We start from the raw sequence: 13593 nt of genomic DNA on the forward strand, positions 1-13593 counted from the left end.
CAATAAAATTCGCATAAGAATATTTTGAACAATAGATTTTAATAAAAATCACTACCGCAAATGGTATTTAGACTATATATGCATCATTAATTGGAAGAGATTTCAAGTGGTACGTTAATTTTGAAATATATAGTGAAAATATCCTTAATTACTTAAAGAAATCACTGCTGTCTCCCTTTAAAACTAGACCATATTTATTCAACCTACAAAATAAAGACTCCGGGTCTTACTTAAAGACATAAGACAGCTTTGCAATATTTTCCAGGTCTGACAAAATAGAAGAAGCATGCACACAACAAACATTAATATAACAAAAAGCTTACAACACACCAGAAAACAAGGTTCAATTATCTCTGAGTTGACCAAGTGTGATCATGGATAATAAATTCACTGAAGATGATCTTGGCATCACAAACTCGTTATACACTTGTTCCATGCTTGGGCGAAAACGTGGACTTTCACTTAAGCAAGCTAATGTTATTTTTGCAATCAAGATCACCTCCTTAACAACTGGCTTCTCTGGATGAGGTAGTCGTTGCTCCAACACATCTTTTAACAGCAAATTGGACACTGATGACATTGCAGAGGGTGATAATAGTGAAGAAATCAGATCCCCTGGATGTTTTCCCATCATTATTTCCAAACAAAGCACTCCAAAACTAAAAACATCACATTTCTCATTCACTTCCATAGTATAAGCAAGCTCTGTAATATATCAAAATATGAAAATGATATTACACAAGAAGTAGCATGACTTATTATTGAAACAAGTATATATATATAGGATTAAATTCCTAAGAACAAAAATGGCCTAACCTGGTGCAGAATATCCACATGTGCCTGCAAACACGGTTAAATTTTGTGAATCAGGATTCAGAATTTTAGCTGTTCCGAAGTCAGAGATGTGGGCTTCATAATCCAAATCTATAAGAACATTCTTGCTTGATATGTCACGGTGAACAATAGGAGGAAAGCAACCATGATGCATATAGTACAAAGCACTTGCCACACCTTTAACAACCTTCACCCTCCTTTCCCAATCAAACATTGTTGCACGCGTATCATCGGTTAGTACTTTATCCAAGCTACCACCCTCTAGGAACTCGTAAACCAAAAAGGAGAAGCGTGAATGTAAACAATATCCAAGTGACTTCACAATGTTACGATGCTTGATCTCTGCCAAGGCTTTAACCTCAGTTGTAAAAGCTCTTAAAGCGGGTGTTTCCTCGTTGGTTGAAGCATGAAGTTTTTTCACAGCAACAATATGTTCTGTGGGTAATATTGCCTTATAAACAGATGCAGACCCTCCTTCTCCAATGAGATATTTATCATCAAACCCCTCTGTGGCTTCCAAGATATCTTCATACACTAATTTTCCATCATAACTCCATATGAAATAATGATCCTGACTTCTTTCTTCTTCAGCCTCCACCTTTTTGCCTTTGCTTGCTCTTCGATTGCAAATGCATAACGAAACTCCAACCACGAATGCCACTAGAATTAGAGAACCCAAAGTAAGAAGTAATGCCAACATGATGACATTTCTTTTCCCTTTATCATGAGATGGGGTGTCGCAAGGCACCAAACTGGAGGCATTTCCACACAAGCCTTTATTATTTTTCAATGCATCAAATGGAGCATTAAGAAAGGCTGGAATGTTAGGAATTGAACCCTCCAATTGGTTGTTAGATATGTCAACATTTGCCAAGCTATTCTTAAAATCAGGAATGGCTCCTGATAGATTGTTGTTTGAGAGGTTTAGTGTTTCCAATCTTTGCAAAGTTGCAAGTTCTGCTGGTATTTTTCCGTTTAACAAATTCCTACTAAGGTCAAGATCTTGAAGAGATTGCAATTGGTTAAATTCTGATGGAATGCTTTCTGTGAATTCATTCTTGCTCAAGTTCAAGTAAAGTAACTTGTGCAACTCTCCCACCTGTTTTGGAACCGGGCCACCTAAATTATTTGCTGCAAGCTTAAGATTTGTAAGGCGAGACAAGTCTCCTATTTCTGCAGGAATGTTGCCAGAAAGTTCATTGTCGCCTATTGACAACTTCCACAAAGTGGTCAGGTTCCCAAGTTCCTTTGGAATTTTTCCTGTTAGATGATTTGAAGACAAGACTAGTACTTGTAATTTGGGTGCCTGGCCGAGTTCTGGGGGTATACCACCAGATAAATTGTTGTTGGATATCCTAAGGCTTGTGAGACCAGGACACTTAGCCCAGTTTGGTGAAATGTGGCCATAAAAGTTATTGCTACTCAGATCAATGTAGTTCAACTCTGGATATACACCAAAAACAACAACAACAACAACGTCTTATCCCACTAGGTGGGGTCGGCTACATGGATCGACTTCCGCCATAATGTTCTATCAAGTACCATACTTCTATCCAAATCATTAAGTTCGAGATCCTTTTTGATAACCTCTCTTATAGTCTTTTTGGGTCTTCCTCTACCTCGAATTGTTTGCCTTCTCTCCATCTGGTCTACTCTCCTCACTACAGAGTCTACCGGTCTTCTCTCTACATGCCCAAACCATCTAAGTCTATTTTCCACCATCTTCTCTACAATAGGCGCTACTCCAACCCTCTCTCTAATAGCTTCGTTTCTAATTTTATCCTGTCGAGTCTTACCACACATCCACCGCAACATCCTCATCTCCGCTACACCTACTTTATTCTCATGTTGGCTCTTGACCGTCCAACATTCTGTTCCGTACAAAATCGCCGGTCTTACCGCAGTCCGATAAAACTTTCCCTTTAACTTGATCGGTACCTTTGCATCACATAACACCCCCGATGCTTTTCTCCATTTCATCCATCCTGCTTGAATGCGATGATTCACATCCCCTTCAATTTCTCCATCATCCTGTATTACAGACCCAAGATATTTAAACCGTGTGACTTGAGGGATAATATGGTCTCCTATTTTCACCTCTGAGTTAGAAACCCTCATTCTTTTGTTGAACTTACATTTCATATACTCCGATTTGCTTCTGCTTAGGCGAAAGCCATGTGTTTCTAGAACTCGTCTCCAAGTTTCCAACCTCTCATTCAACTCATACACCAAAAACATCTGATATATTTCCGGTCAACCGGTTTCCATCTAGTCTGAGTCTGTAAAGACTGGAGCAATTTTTCAGGCTTTTTGGAACCGGACCCGTGAAATAATTATAGTCAGCAGCAAATTGGTCAAGTGAACCACCAAGGCAAATTTGTTGCGGCAAAGGGCCAGTAAAACTGTTTGTAGATAGTTGTAAGCTTATGAAATTGGTGAGGTTATTCATTGCGGGTGGTAATCTACCATGAAGTGTGTTTTCGAACACTAGTAAATAGGTGAGCTTTGTCAAATTTCCAAAGGTGGCAGGAATAGTTCCGGAAATATTGTTTTGACAAAGGTCTAAGATCATTAGATTGACCAAGTTTCCGATGGAGGTAGGAATTGATCCAGAAATCATGTTAGTGCCAATGGACATATTGACCAGCTTTGTCAAGTTTCCAATACTGGAAGGAATTAATCCTGAAATATTATTTTGATCGATTTCAAAGACAATCAAATTGACCAAGTCTCCTATGTAGGGTGGAATGGGGCCAGAAAGACTATTGTCTGAGAGCTTAAGGCTTTCTAAATTTGTCAAGTTTCTAACTGAAGGAATTTGACCAGAGATGGAGTTACTTGACAGATTAAGTTCAACGAGGTTGGCCAACATTCCAATTGTTGGAGGAATGGTGCCATAAAGGTTATTGAATCCAAGTAATAAATACTTCAAGCTCCGCAGTTGTCCAATCTCCTTAGGAATGTAGCCAGAAAGTTTATTGCTTGCTAAGTTTAGCCATGACAAGCTAGACAACTTCATCATGGAGATAGGGATTGAGCCATTAAAAAGATTATCATCCATTATCAACCGAGAAACTCTGGACAAGTTAGCAATTTGCTGAGGAATAGTTCCACTAAAACGGTTGTAACTGATATCCAGAGTTAGCAGCTTGGGAAAGGAAGAGAAGTTGAGAGTGTGAAGAGTACCTTTTAGCCCAAGATTTGTGACACTTATAGCGGTCACAGAGTTGGATTCTTTACAAACGATTCCTTTCCACCTGCAAGGACTGACACCACTTGTCCATGAAGACAGAGAAGCTTGGCTTTGGTTATCAAGGCTAGCTCTCCACTCAAGTAGAGCACTTGCTTCGGTCCCTTCATAAGCAGTGATGGCAGCAAAGGCAAAAGAAGAAAACCTGAAAATTTGGGAGGAATGGAGGCTTAGGAGTGAACACAGAATTAGACCAATCAATGAAAGCTTAGTGAAAACCATGTTTGATCTATTGGGTGATTATTGTGAGGTACAAAATGTTGGACGCTCAGAGCTACCACGTTCTAAGTCGCGGGCCTCGCGAGGCTCCAAGTTGTTTGCCAAATTGAAATTCCCTTACACTTGTCCTAAGTCTTACAGAATTGAAAATTTCAACTATCCTTCAATTACGGTGCGTCATCCTGGGTCAAAGACCGTAAGTGTTACTCGTACAGTTACAAATGTTGGGCCTCCAAGCACGTATGTTGTGAATACTCACGGGTCAAAGGGGATTAAGGTTCTTGTTCAACCATGTTCGTTGACTTTTAAGAGAACCGGAGAAAAGAAGTTTCAGGTTATACTGCGGCCAATTGGTGCCAGTCATGGGTTGCCTTTATTTGGGAATTTGTCTTGGACAGATGGCAGGCACAGAGTAACCAGTCCTATCACAATTCTGCCTAAGAAATCACTCTCGATCAGCATTCTTATGTTATCATTGTTGTCTTTTGAGTGTGTTTGCATTTGCTGTTTTTTAGGCTGTTATGTTTTTATTTTTTATTTTTATTTTTTATGTAAAGCTTTGTCATAAATAAGCTATTTTTAGAATGCTGATGGAATTGGAGCTATCATCAAAGAACTAGTAATGATCGGAGGAAAATCAAGCAAATTTAAATCACGTTTTTGTCTTTACTCTTTAATAAAGGAACCACACAACATCCTACGCGAACATCAAGCAAAAATAGTTATCACTTCATATGATTGTCATCCATCTAAAAGCTTATCATTTAAACACAACTAGCAAAAGAGAAAAAGAAATATTAAATAAATAAGATTTTGGTTTGGTGTCTGTCACAGTTCAAGATTTTGAGGTAGCCACACTGATATTAATGGTACCCAAACATGCTGTAACTACAAGAAAATGTCATTAGAGACCAACCAAATCGGTCTCTAAATTGGGTATATAGGTCTGCATACATTAGAGACCGAAGAGGAGCAGTCTGAACAACCCAAGTCGGTAAATTGTTATTGTAAGAAATTTATTTCTAGCGAAACAGAGACCAAATCCAAATCGGTCACTATGTAACAAATTCTTTTATTCAGTGACCAGACCATTTTCGGTCACTAAGGATAACATCATTAACACTCTTAGCAACAAAAATTGTTTGGTGCCATTTTGACAACTATTTTACTATTTTATAATTTTAAATTGGATAATATTTTCTTAAACTCACCGTTAGTTTAAAAGTTCTTTTTACATAGATCATATATGCAAAATTTGATATTGATCCAAAATCTATTGTTGTCTTGTTCATTATAGTTAAAATCAATATAATATAACATTTTAAAATATACTAAAATATAGATCATTTGATTACCTCTTTGTTGTTGTTCAATTTTGACAAAATTTAACATAAACAATCTTAACAATATGTAGATATATTTCAATAGTTGAATCAACAAAAATAACGTTTTATATTAAGTTATAAAAATGGTGAAAAAATTATCAAAGTTACATCGTGTAATTTGATTCCTCCTATATATGTATCAATGAATAAAATTTTTGTATGTGAAGTTATTAATCATAGAGTTAAAACATAAATTGATAATAAATATATTAATTAATTAGATTAAATTAATTTTTTGCTAAAAAATATTGAGTGTGATGTCATCACTTAAATGCTACATTAATATTTTTAGCTAAAAAATTGACAACAAACTAATAGTTTACTAAATTGCTAAATTTTAAAAACGTATAGAACCAAATGTGTAATGTGTTACGAACATAGAACCACAAGCAGAAGTGAACAACAAAAACAGAGCATCAGCTAGAGTGGAATATGCAAAAGAGGGGGTGCCAACAGAAGACAAGCCCAAGCGAAGGATTAAGAAACGTGCATACCTAAACGACTTCGTTTGAGGATAGCGACAAAAAGAGAATGCTGAGTCATTCCCAGAATCTTCAAAAATCTTCCTTGCACAAAATTCTTGCTTGATGTTGTCAGCCCTGCACGACAGCACTAACAAATTGGTGATTGTAATATTCTTAGGATCATTCTGTTACTAGGAAGTTTATAAATACCTGTAAATAAAGAGAAAGAATCAATGAAAAAGCTTATGAATTTTCCTTCCCCTGTTTCTTCTCCTTTTCTCTCTAGTTGTCTGGAGGTGCTGGTCCTCGTAAACCCAGCGTAGTCATAACAATTTGGTGCTCTCATTTCCTTTCGCCATGTCCAGTACCCCCCTCATCATGGGGCCTCGGGTTCCCTAGAAGCCCTTCTTACTCGTCTCGATGATACTCTCTAAACTATGACCTTGAAAATGGATGAAATCCTCAATCGAGCCTCACCATTTTCCTTTCCGCAACCCAACCTTGATCCTCACTCCACCCATTCGACCCCCATTCCCGCAACAACACATAAAATGAAGTTAGAGGTCCCACGATTTAATGGTACCAACCCTCTCGGGTGGATTTTCAAAATTACCCAGTACTTTGAGTACCATGGCACGCTAGACCGTGACCGCCTCACGATAGCCTCATTTTACATGGAAGGGCGGACACTTGCGTGGTATCAATGTATATCCAGCAATGCACAGTTCACTTCCTGGCCGGCCTTTTTACAAGCTTTGCAAACCCGTTTTGCCCGTCACAATACGAGGACCCCATGGGTGCATTGTTCAAATTAACTCATAAGGGTTTTGTGCAGTAATACCTGAACGAGTTTGAGGATCTCACAAATCGCATCATTGGGCTTCCGCCGCCCTTCCTCCTCAGTTGTTTCATCTCTGGTTTAATCCCGGAGATTCGTTGGGAGGTCCAGGTCTACCAACCCCTCACCGTGGTCCAAGTTGCGGGCCTCATGAGGCTCTAGGAAGAAAAAAAAAAGGCAAAGAAGATCTGACAAGACAATGATGTAAAATTGAGTTTTACCATTAGTTCAAAAAAGTACATGAAATGAAATAAGCATGACCATATTTTTTTTATCTTTATCATTAATGGACGATAGCAGCTCCTTCAAAACACTATCCCCTGTGAGATCGAGAACTTAAATACAGCAATGAACAAAATGCCATAGTCAATTTTCATTCTGATTCTTAAATTGGCCTTTTTTCGGCTGTTTCTTCATTAAAAGAAAAACAAAATCCTACGGAAAATCATGATTCATGCACCACAAAAGGTGTCCATAATCATATAATTAAAATAAAAAATAGAATCTAATACTTATATATAATATAAAATAGTTTTATATTTTTATTTAAATTATTTTAAAAATTAATAATCTTATGATTACTTTTTTTTGTCGTAAAATGACCATTCCTCTCATGAGTTTAATAATAAAAACATCGAAATCCTGATCAAACGCGCATCCCTCCAGTTCTTGAACTTCTGAGCAGCATGAGGCAGGGCAACTGGGCACACCAGGCCATGAGTGATTGATGGTGGTCCTATAATCACTCGTCCATTTGTTACTGTCACTTACACCAAGTGGGTCCCACTTTCCTTCTTACCCTTTACCACCACCTCGTTTCCCTCAACACCCTTCCCTTCCTACATAGTAATTAACACACACCACTCTCTCTCACGTCACCCATTTGTTCCACAGACATACACACACTCTGCACACCACATTCCCAGAAACATCGTCAACAACACAACAAACACAAACCCTCTCTCTCTCTCCCGCTCTGTTTCTCTCCACAGGAGCAGAGAATGCATCGCTTCATCATCCTCACCATTCTCCTTTCCCTGGCACTCGCAGGCAATGCTCACCTCTACCACTTCATTTCTCTCTTTCTCTTCTTTCATTTTTGCATAACAAAAGTTAACCCTTTTATCCTACATTGTTTGTTTGTTTCAGATGGAGGTTCCATTGGAGTTAACTACGGTCGTATAGCGAACAACCTCCCCTCCGCGGTGAAGGTCGTTCAACTCCTCAAATCCCAAGGACTGACACGTGTCAAAGTCTACGACACCGACCCGGCAGTGTTACGGGCACTATCCGGATCCGGAATCAAAGTGACGGTTGATCTTCCGAACCAGCAACTTTTCGCAGCCGCCAAAGCTCCCTCCTTTGCATCCTCATGGGTCGAAAGGAACGTCGCCGCGTACTACCCTCACACGCAAATCGAATCCATTGCGGTCGGCAACGAGGTTTTCGTGGATCCACACAACACCACCAAGTTCCTCGTACCCGCCATGAAGAACATCCAAAAAGCCCTCACCAAGCACAACCTCGACAAGGACATTAAGGTTTCCTCCCCCATTGCACTCTCCGCGCTTGCAAATTCCTACCCTTCCTCCGCCGGGTCGTTCCGACCCGAACTCGTGGATCCCGTTTTCAAGCCCATGCTGGACTTTCTCCGCGAAACCGGGTCATACCTAATGGTTAACGTGTACCCGTTTTTCGCGTATGAGTCAAACGCTGACGTCATCTCTTTGGACTACGCGCTGTTCCGTGATAACCCTGGAGTGGTGGATCCGGGTAACGGGTTGAGATATTATAACCTATTTGACGCCCAAATCGACGCCGTTTTCTCCGCGCTAAGTGCTTTGAAATACGACGACGTTAAGATCGTGGTTACTGAAACAGGTTGGCCTTCTAAGGGGGATAGTAATGAGGTGGGTGCCAGCGTAGAGAACGCTGCAGCCTACAACGGGAATCTTGTTCGTAAGATCTTGACCGCTGCTGGGACCCCCCTCAGGCCCAAAGCCGATCTCACCGTTTATCTCTTCGCCCTTTTTAATGAGAACCAGAAGCCCGGGCCCACTTCCGAGAGAAACTTTGGGCTTTTTTACCCTGACGAGAGGAGGGTTTACAATGTTCCGTTAACGGTGGAAGAGCTCAAGGACTACCACGACCGTCCGTCGGCGCCGGTGAGCGGCGGCGGACAGCAGAAGGAGACGCCGGCGCCCGTTGTGAGCGGCGGGGTTTCGAAGAGTACCACTGGGAACACATGGTGCGTGGCGAACCCCGACGCGGATAAGGTTAAGCTGCAGGCGGCTCTAGATTTCGCTTGCGGCGAGGGAGGTTCTGATTGCGGTCCGATTCAGCGCGGTGCCACGTGTTACGATCCTAACACGCTTGTTGCCCACGCTTCGTTCGCGTTCAACAGTTATTACCAGAAGCAGTCGCGCAAGGGTGGTAGCTGCTATTTCGGGGGTACGTCGTACGTGGTCACGCAGGAACCTAGTGAGTATTCTATAAACCCCTTTTATTTTTATTTTGCCTTAAATATGTTTTGATGCATGAATTTTTTTTTTCCAGTTTATTACCAAATAAATTAAAAGAATACCAAATTATTGGTTGATTGAAGGTGTAGCAAGTGTGTCACGTTAAGTAACAGCATATACTAAAAATTGTTAGATTAGATTGTGAAATATAAAAAAAAAAAATGTTTTTTAGGCAATAAATTAGAAAAGAAGAATAGTACATATATGAAAAATCATGTTTAAGTCTTTTACTTTTTTATCTTCCGATTGGGTGTAGTTTAGAATAGTGTTATGTTGGGCTGCTAACTTGAGCGGGGTGAGAAGAGTGGTGCACGACAGGTCAGTGGACATAAAAGAGGCACGTGATAGGGTTGAGAAGGGGAATCTTTTATGATAACGACGTGGCGTAACTTTAGTGGGTATAGTGTACTATAGGGGTCCATTCTAATTACGGTGCTACAGTGTTGTGTTACTTGATCTATGAAAAAAAAAATGTTTTTTTATTTATCACAATTTTGGCGAAAACCCTATTCCAGGAGGGACAAGGGAAATGGACGCAAACCTAATGAAAAATTGTAATAATTGTACTTTATTGATTTTTTAAAATTTTTTAGTTGAAATTATGGATATGTGGATGTGAGCATAATTAACCTAAGTTGTTATTTTGCAGGGTATGGTAGCTGCGAGTTTCCTACTGGATACTAAAAGCTGAAGAGGGCAGAGATATTCCCGCATGAGGATATGCATCTGGCTGATTTTGCTTTGTGTAAAGTATGTTATGGGAAGGTGTCTGGAAGTGAGACTAGGAAGAGAAGATAAATTAATTGTTGGTTTATATTAGTTTTAAGATTTTTTGGGGTTATGGATTATGTTAGTTAATAACGTTGACTTTTCTTCCAGTTGGTGGAAACTGGGAATGGGTTAGCTAGTAACTACATTAATTTAACTTTGGGGACTAAAGTAAATTGTATCTAAGATTTTTTTTTTACTTTGCAGTAGACTTTATCTTTTGTGATTTCTGAAGTGATCGTTGTTCTTCAGGTTTCATCATATTTGAAGTACCTTTTTCTTCCACTGCATCACATGGGCGTCCTATTAAAATTTTGTTCAGAGGATTATATGAAAGAAATATTAACTTCCAGCATTTCACTTTGGAAGAAAATTTAAATTGAAGTAAAACATGTTTAAGAATAATAAAAACTAAACCTTTATTAAGATTTTTCCCGTCCGTGACTAACGATATTTAATCACGCTTAGGGTGGAGACTATTTTCTCAATTTAGGTGACCTAGAGTATCCTCTAATTGACTAATTGCTTGTGAAGTTAAGTAGCAGCTCTTATGGTTATAGGGCAGTTTACCTACCATTCAGTATATTTAGCTTTATTTGGACGGGTGGGTGAGTCGTCCCTGTGGGACCTAATTCACAACTTGCAACCTTTTTCATCCAAGAAAAGAAGTGAGTAGGGTTTCTGTGAGATAAAACTTAAGTGCTGATCACATGCAGTGTTGCTGAAATTTTAAAATGAAAAATGATTTCCATAACGAATAGCTCAAAAGCAAATAAAGCAATAGCATGGAAATTTACAATTACACATTACTGTTTTTTTCCTTAGGTAATTTATTTTTCTTAGGTAACATATAATAGTTAACAATGTTATTTGTGATGACATATATATGATTCTTAGCTATAATATATTATAGGTGTTATAAAAAACTGTTGCTTTATGTCATACTTGGGGCAACTTTTGTTATTATAGTGTGGTTATGAGAAGAAAAAAGTTGGCATTAGAATGCACTTGAAAATTTGTTATTTATATTTTCAATGATGTTGTAATTTAGTTTGAATGATATTAGTAACTTTTAGCAAAGGTTTTGTATTGCTTTTATGAATAATAAAAAAAAAAGCTGCAGTGATATTGAGTCAGTTTATTTAAACTTATTTATTAAATAAGAGTTTTCTTTAAATAATTTTCTTTTTTTCGGTATGCTTGTCTAAATTATTTCGGTTTAAAAATTAATTTTTGATTATTTTAAGAATGAAATCTTATCTTTTTTTAAAAAATGTGAAAAAATATAAAAAAATATTTTTTTAAAAATTTAAACAAACTCCTGTTTACCAGACTTTGTGCTTTTTCTATACAAGTTTGTCTGTCATTGGATTCTTTTATTTGAGATATTTACGGTTGAAGAGGCAGAAACTATAATGAATAGCGAGAATACCACAATTAACATGTTTTTGTCAGAAGAGATATGTACACAAATTAGACGAAAATAACATAAACAAATCACATAATAAATAACAATGGTGAAGATAATTTGAAAATAATAATAATAATATGATACATTTAAATACTTCTTTGTCTTTGTTGGGAATAGGAGCATGATATAAATTTTAGAAGATTTTCATCAATAAACTATAAATGAAATACTATCTAATTTTCACATTTTTTATGCTTAAAATTATTATACATAAATTAAGAAATATTTAATAAAATTTAAAAAAATTAAATTTGAACTAAAATAACTTTATTTGATACATTTATCTTTGATACTTACATTTACATTACTAATAGTGAATATTAAATAAAAGTATATTTAAAAAAAATGTATTAATTAGATTTTAAAATTCTAAAATATCAAATATTTAAAAAAAATTAGAAAACTAAAACAATAAAAGATATAATAAGGAGGTACTACACAAATAAAATCAACACCACATTAAAAGAATAAATTTATGAATCATTCTCATTTATATATTACTAAATTTGTCTACTCTTACCCAACATAGAAGTTCATATTCACATTCACACTACAACAGTATTATAAATAAACTCATTGTTATCCTTACGTTTCACCAATTTCTCTCAATCTCCTAGTTCAATATTATTTTTTATTCAAAATTATTTACTTCTAACCAGCTTTATATAACTTTATTATTTTCTTGTCAAAAAACTCGTATTTTTTTACATTAAAAAAATTAGGTTAAAGAATCATGAATTGAATAATCTGGTTGCAGTGCCTGTACAAATGGCGAGGGAGACAAAATCAATGGAATGGGAAGCTTTTAAACTTGGCTAACGGCCATAAAAAGAAAAGGCCAAGTCCCATAATATAAGGTAACAGTGAAAGGTAATAGACTAATTAATAGCGAATAGTTTCTGTTTGCAATTTTAATGATTTGCAGAGTTCATTTTCAACAAATACTGCTAAAAAGTAACTACGAATCTCGATTGCATCAATTCCCACTTTCATTTATACAATGAACATGCAGAATATCCGAACCCAGTTCAATCCAACGGATGCCCCATATATCATGATTTGAACAAAAGTTTTGTTTGTTTTTCGGTTTTTATTATTATTATTTTTAAAATTTTTATTAAAATTATGACTTTAAATCCAAACACATTAATTGTTTTATCATTTCTTAAAGTATTTTATCTGATTCTTATTTATATAAATAAACAAGGTATGCATGATTGAAATGTTAGAGAAAAATTAAAAATGTATAAATTTAAGAAAAATTCAATTCGACTAACTAACTAAATTAATTTCCTTCATCATTATAAATTAATTAATTGAGTTTTTTTAAAAAAGGAGAAAGAGTATTAAAATAGTTTACTGTACCAAACAAGAAACCAATTTGTTATTATTTATTAGGTGAGGGAAGAACTAAACTGAAATCCTCATATTCGGCCTCCTGCAGTAGCTTATGGCAAAAAGAAAAAAAAAAAAAAAAATTAGAAACAAAGACGTTCAAAAGTTGGCCATAAATTACACATGAGATTCTCCGCATCATACCAGCAATTTGACAACCAAAAGTACACATTCTTTAATACAAGATTTTTCCCAATATGTTCTCTCGACTGGGCCCGGGAACTTGAATTCATGTGAGTAAAGACTCATACAGTTAACTTGTGACATTATGTTATGTATAAATCTATGCTATTTGGTGTAAAAAATGTGCTAACTTTTTCATACATTTTTTTTCAATGGGAACTGTGTTACATCAGATATTAGGTAGATCTTTGTCATCGCGTAGATTAATTGAAATAAAATGGTTTTAATTTAACTAGTAATTTTAAATTTATGTCAGTATGCTGT

The 13593-nt window shown here is 36.6% G+C and overlaps 2 protein-coding genes across 2 annotated transcripts; one reads left to right on the plus strand and one right to left on the minus strand.

Annotated features, from left to right (window-relative positions):
* Nucleotides 1-332: 332 nt before the first annotated feature.
* Nucleotides 333-4627, minus strand: LOC114384449 (MDIS1-interacting receptor like kinase 2-like). Its single transcript, XM_028344122.1, has 3 exons — nucleotides 3064-4627; nucleotides 817-2289; nucleotides 333-705 (listed from the first exon to the last, which is right to left on the minus strand). Exons 1-3 carry the CDS (start codon nucleotides 4304-4306, stop codon nucleotides 344-346), a joined length of 3078 nt encoding a protein of 1025 aa, XP_028199923.1. The 5' UTR covers nucleotides 4307-4627; the 3' UTR covers nucleotides 333-343.
* Nucleotides 4628-7673: 3046 nt separating this feature from the next.
* On the plus strand, nucleotides 7674-10549 carry LOC114385087 (glucan endo-1,3-beta-glucosidase 12-like). Its single transcript, XM_028345057.1, has 3 exons — nucleotides 7674-8040; nucleotides 8140-9471; nucleotides 10162-10549. The coding sequence occupies exons 1-3, from the start codon at nucleotides 7992-7994 to the stop codon at nucleotides 10194-10196; spliced, it is 1416 nt and encodes a 471-aa protein (XP_028200858.1). The 5' UTR covers nucleotides 7674-7991; the 3' UTR covers nucleotides 10197-10549.
* Nucleotides 10550-13593: the final 3044 nt, after the last annotated feature.

Source organism: Glycine soja, chromosome 14 (assembly GCF_004193775.1).
Source record: "Glycine soja cultivar W05 chromosome 14, ASM419377v2, whole genome shotgun sequence".
Classification (NCBI taxonomy): Eukaryota; Viridiplantae; Streptophyta; class Magnoliopsida; order Fabales; family Fabaceae; genus Glycine; species Glycine soja.

Excerpts from the sequence above, each read along its gene's own strand:
- LOC114384449 (XM_028344122.1), bottom strand. The coding sequence starts at position 4,306 with ATGGTTTTCACTAAGCTTTCATTGATTGGTCTAATTCTGTGTTCACTC. Across the intron at positions 2,290-3,063 it reads AAATATATCAGATGTTTTTG|GTGTATATCCAGAGTTGAAC; the intron begins GTGTATGAGTTG and ends TTGTTGTTTTTG. Across the intron at positions 706-816 it reads ATGTGGATATTCTGCACCAG|AGCTTGCTTATACTATGGAA; the intron begins GTTAGGCCATTT and ends GATATATTACAG.
- LOC114385087 (XM_028345057.1), top strand. The coding sequence starts at position 7,992 with ATGCATCGCTTCATCATCCTCACCATTCTCCTTTCCCTGGCACTCGCA. Across the intron at positions 8,041-8,139 it reads CCTTTCCCTGGCACTCGCAG|ATGGAGGTTCCATTGGAGTT; the intron begins GCAATGCTCACC and ends TGTTTGTTTCAG. Across the intron at positions 9,472-10,161 it reads CGTGGTCACGCAGGAACCTA|GGTATGGTAGCTGCGAGTTT; the intron begins GTGAGTATTCTA and ends GTTATTTTGCAG.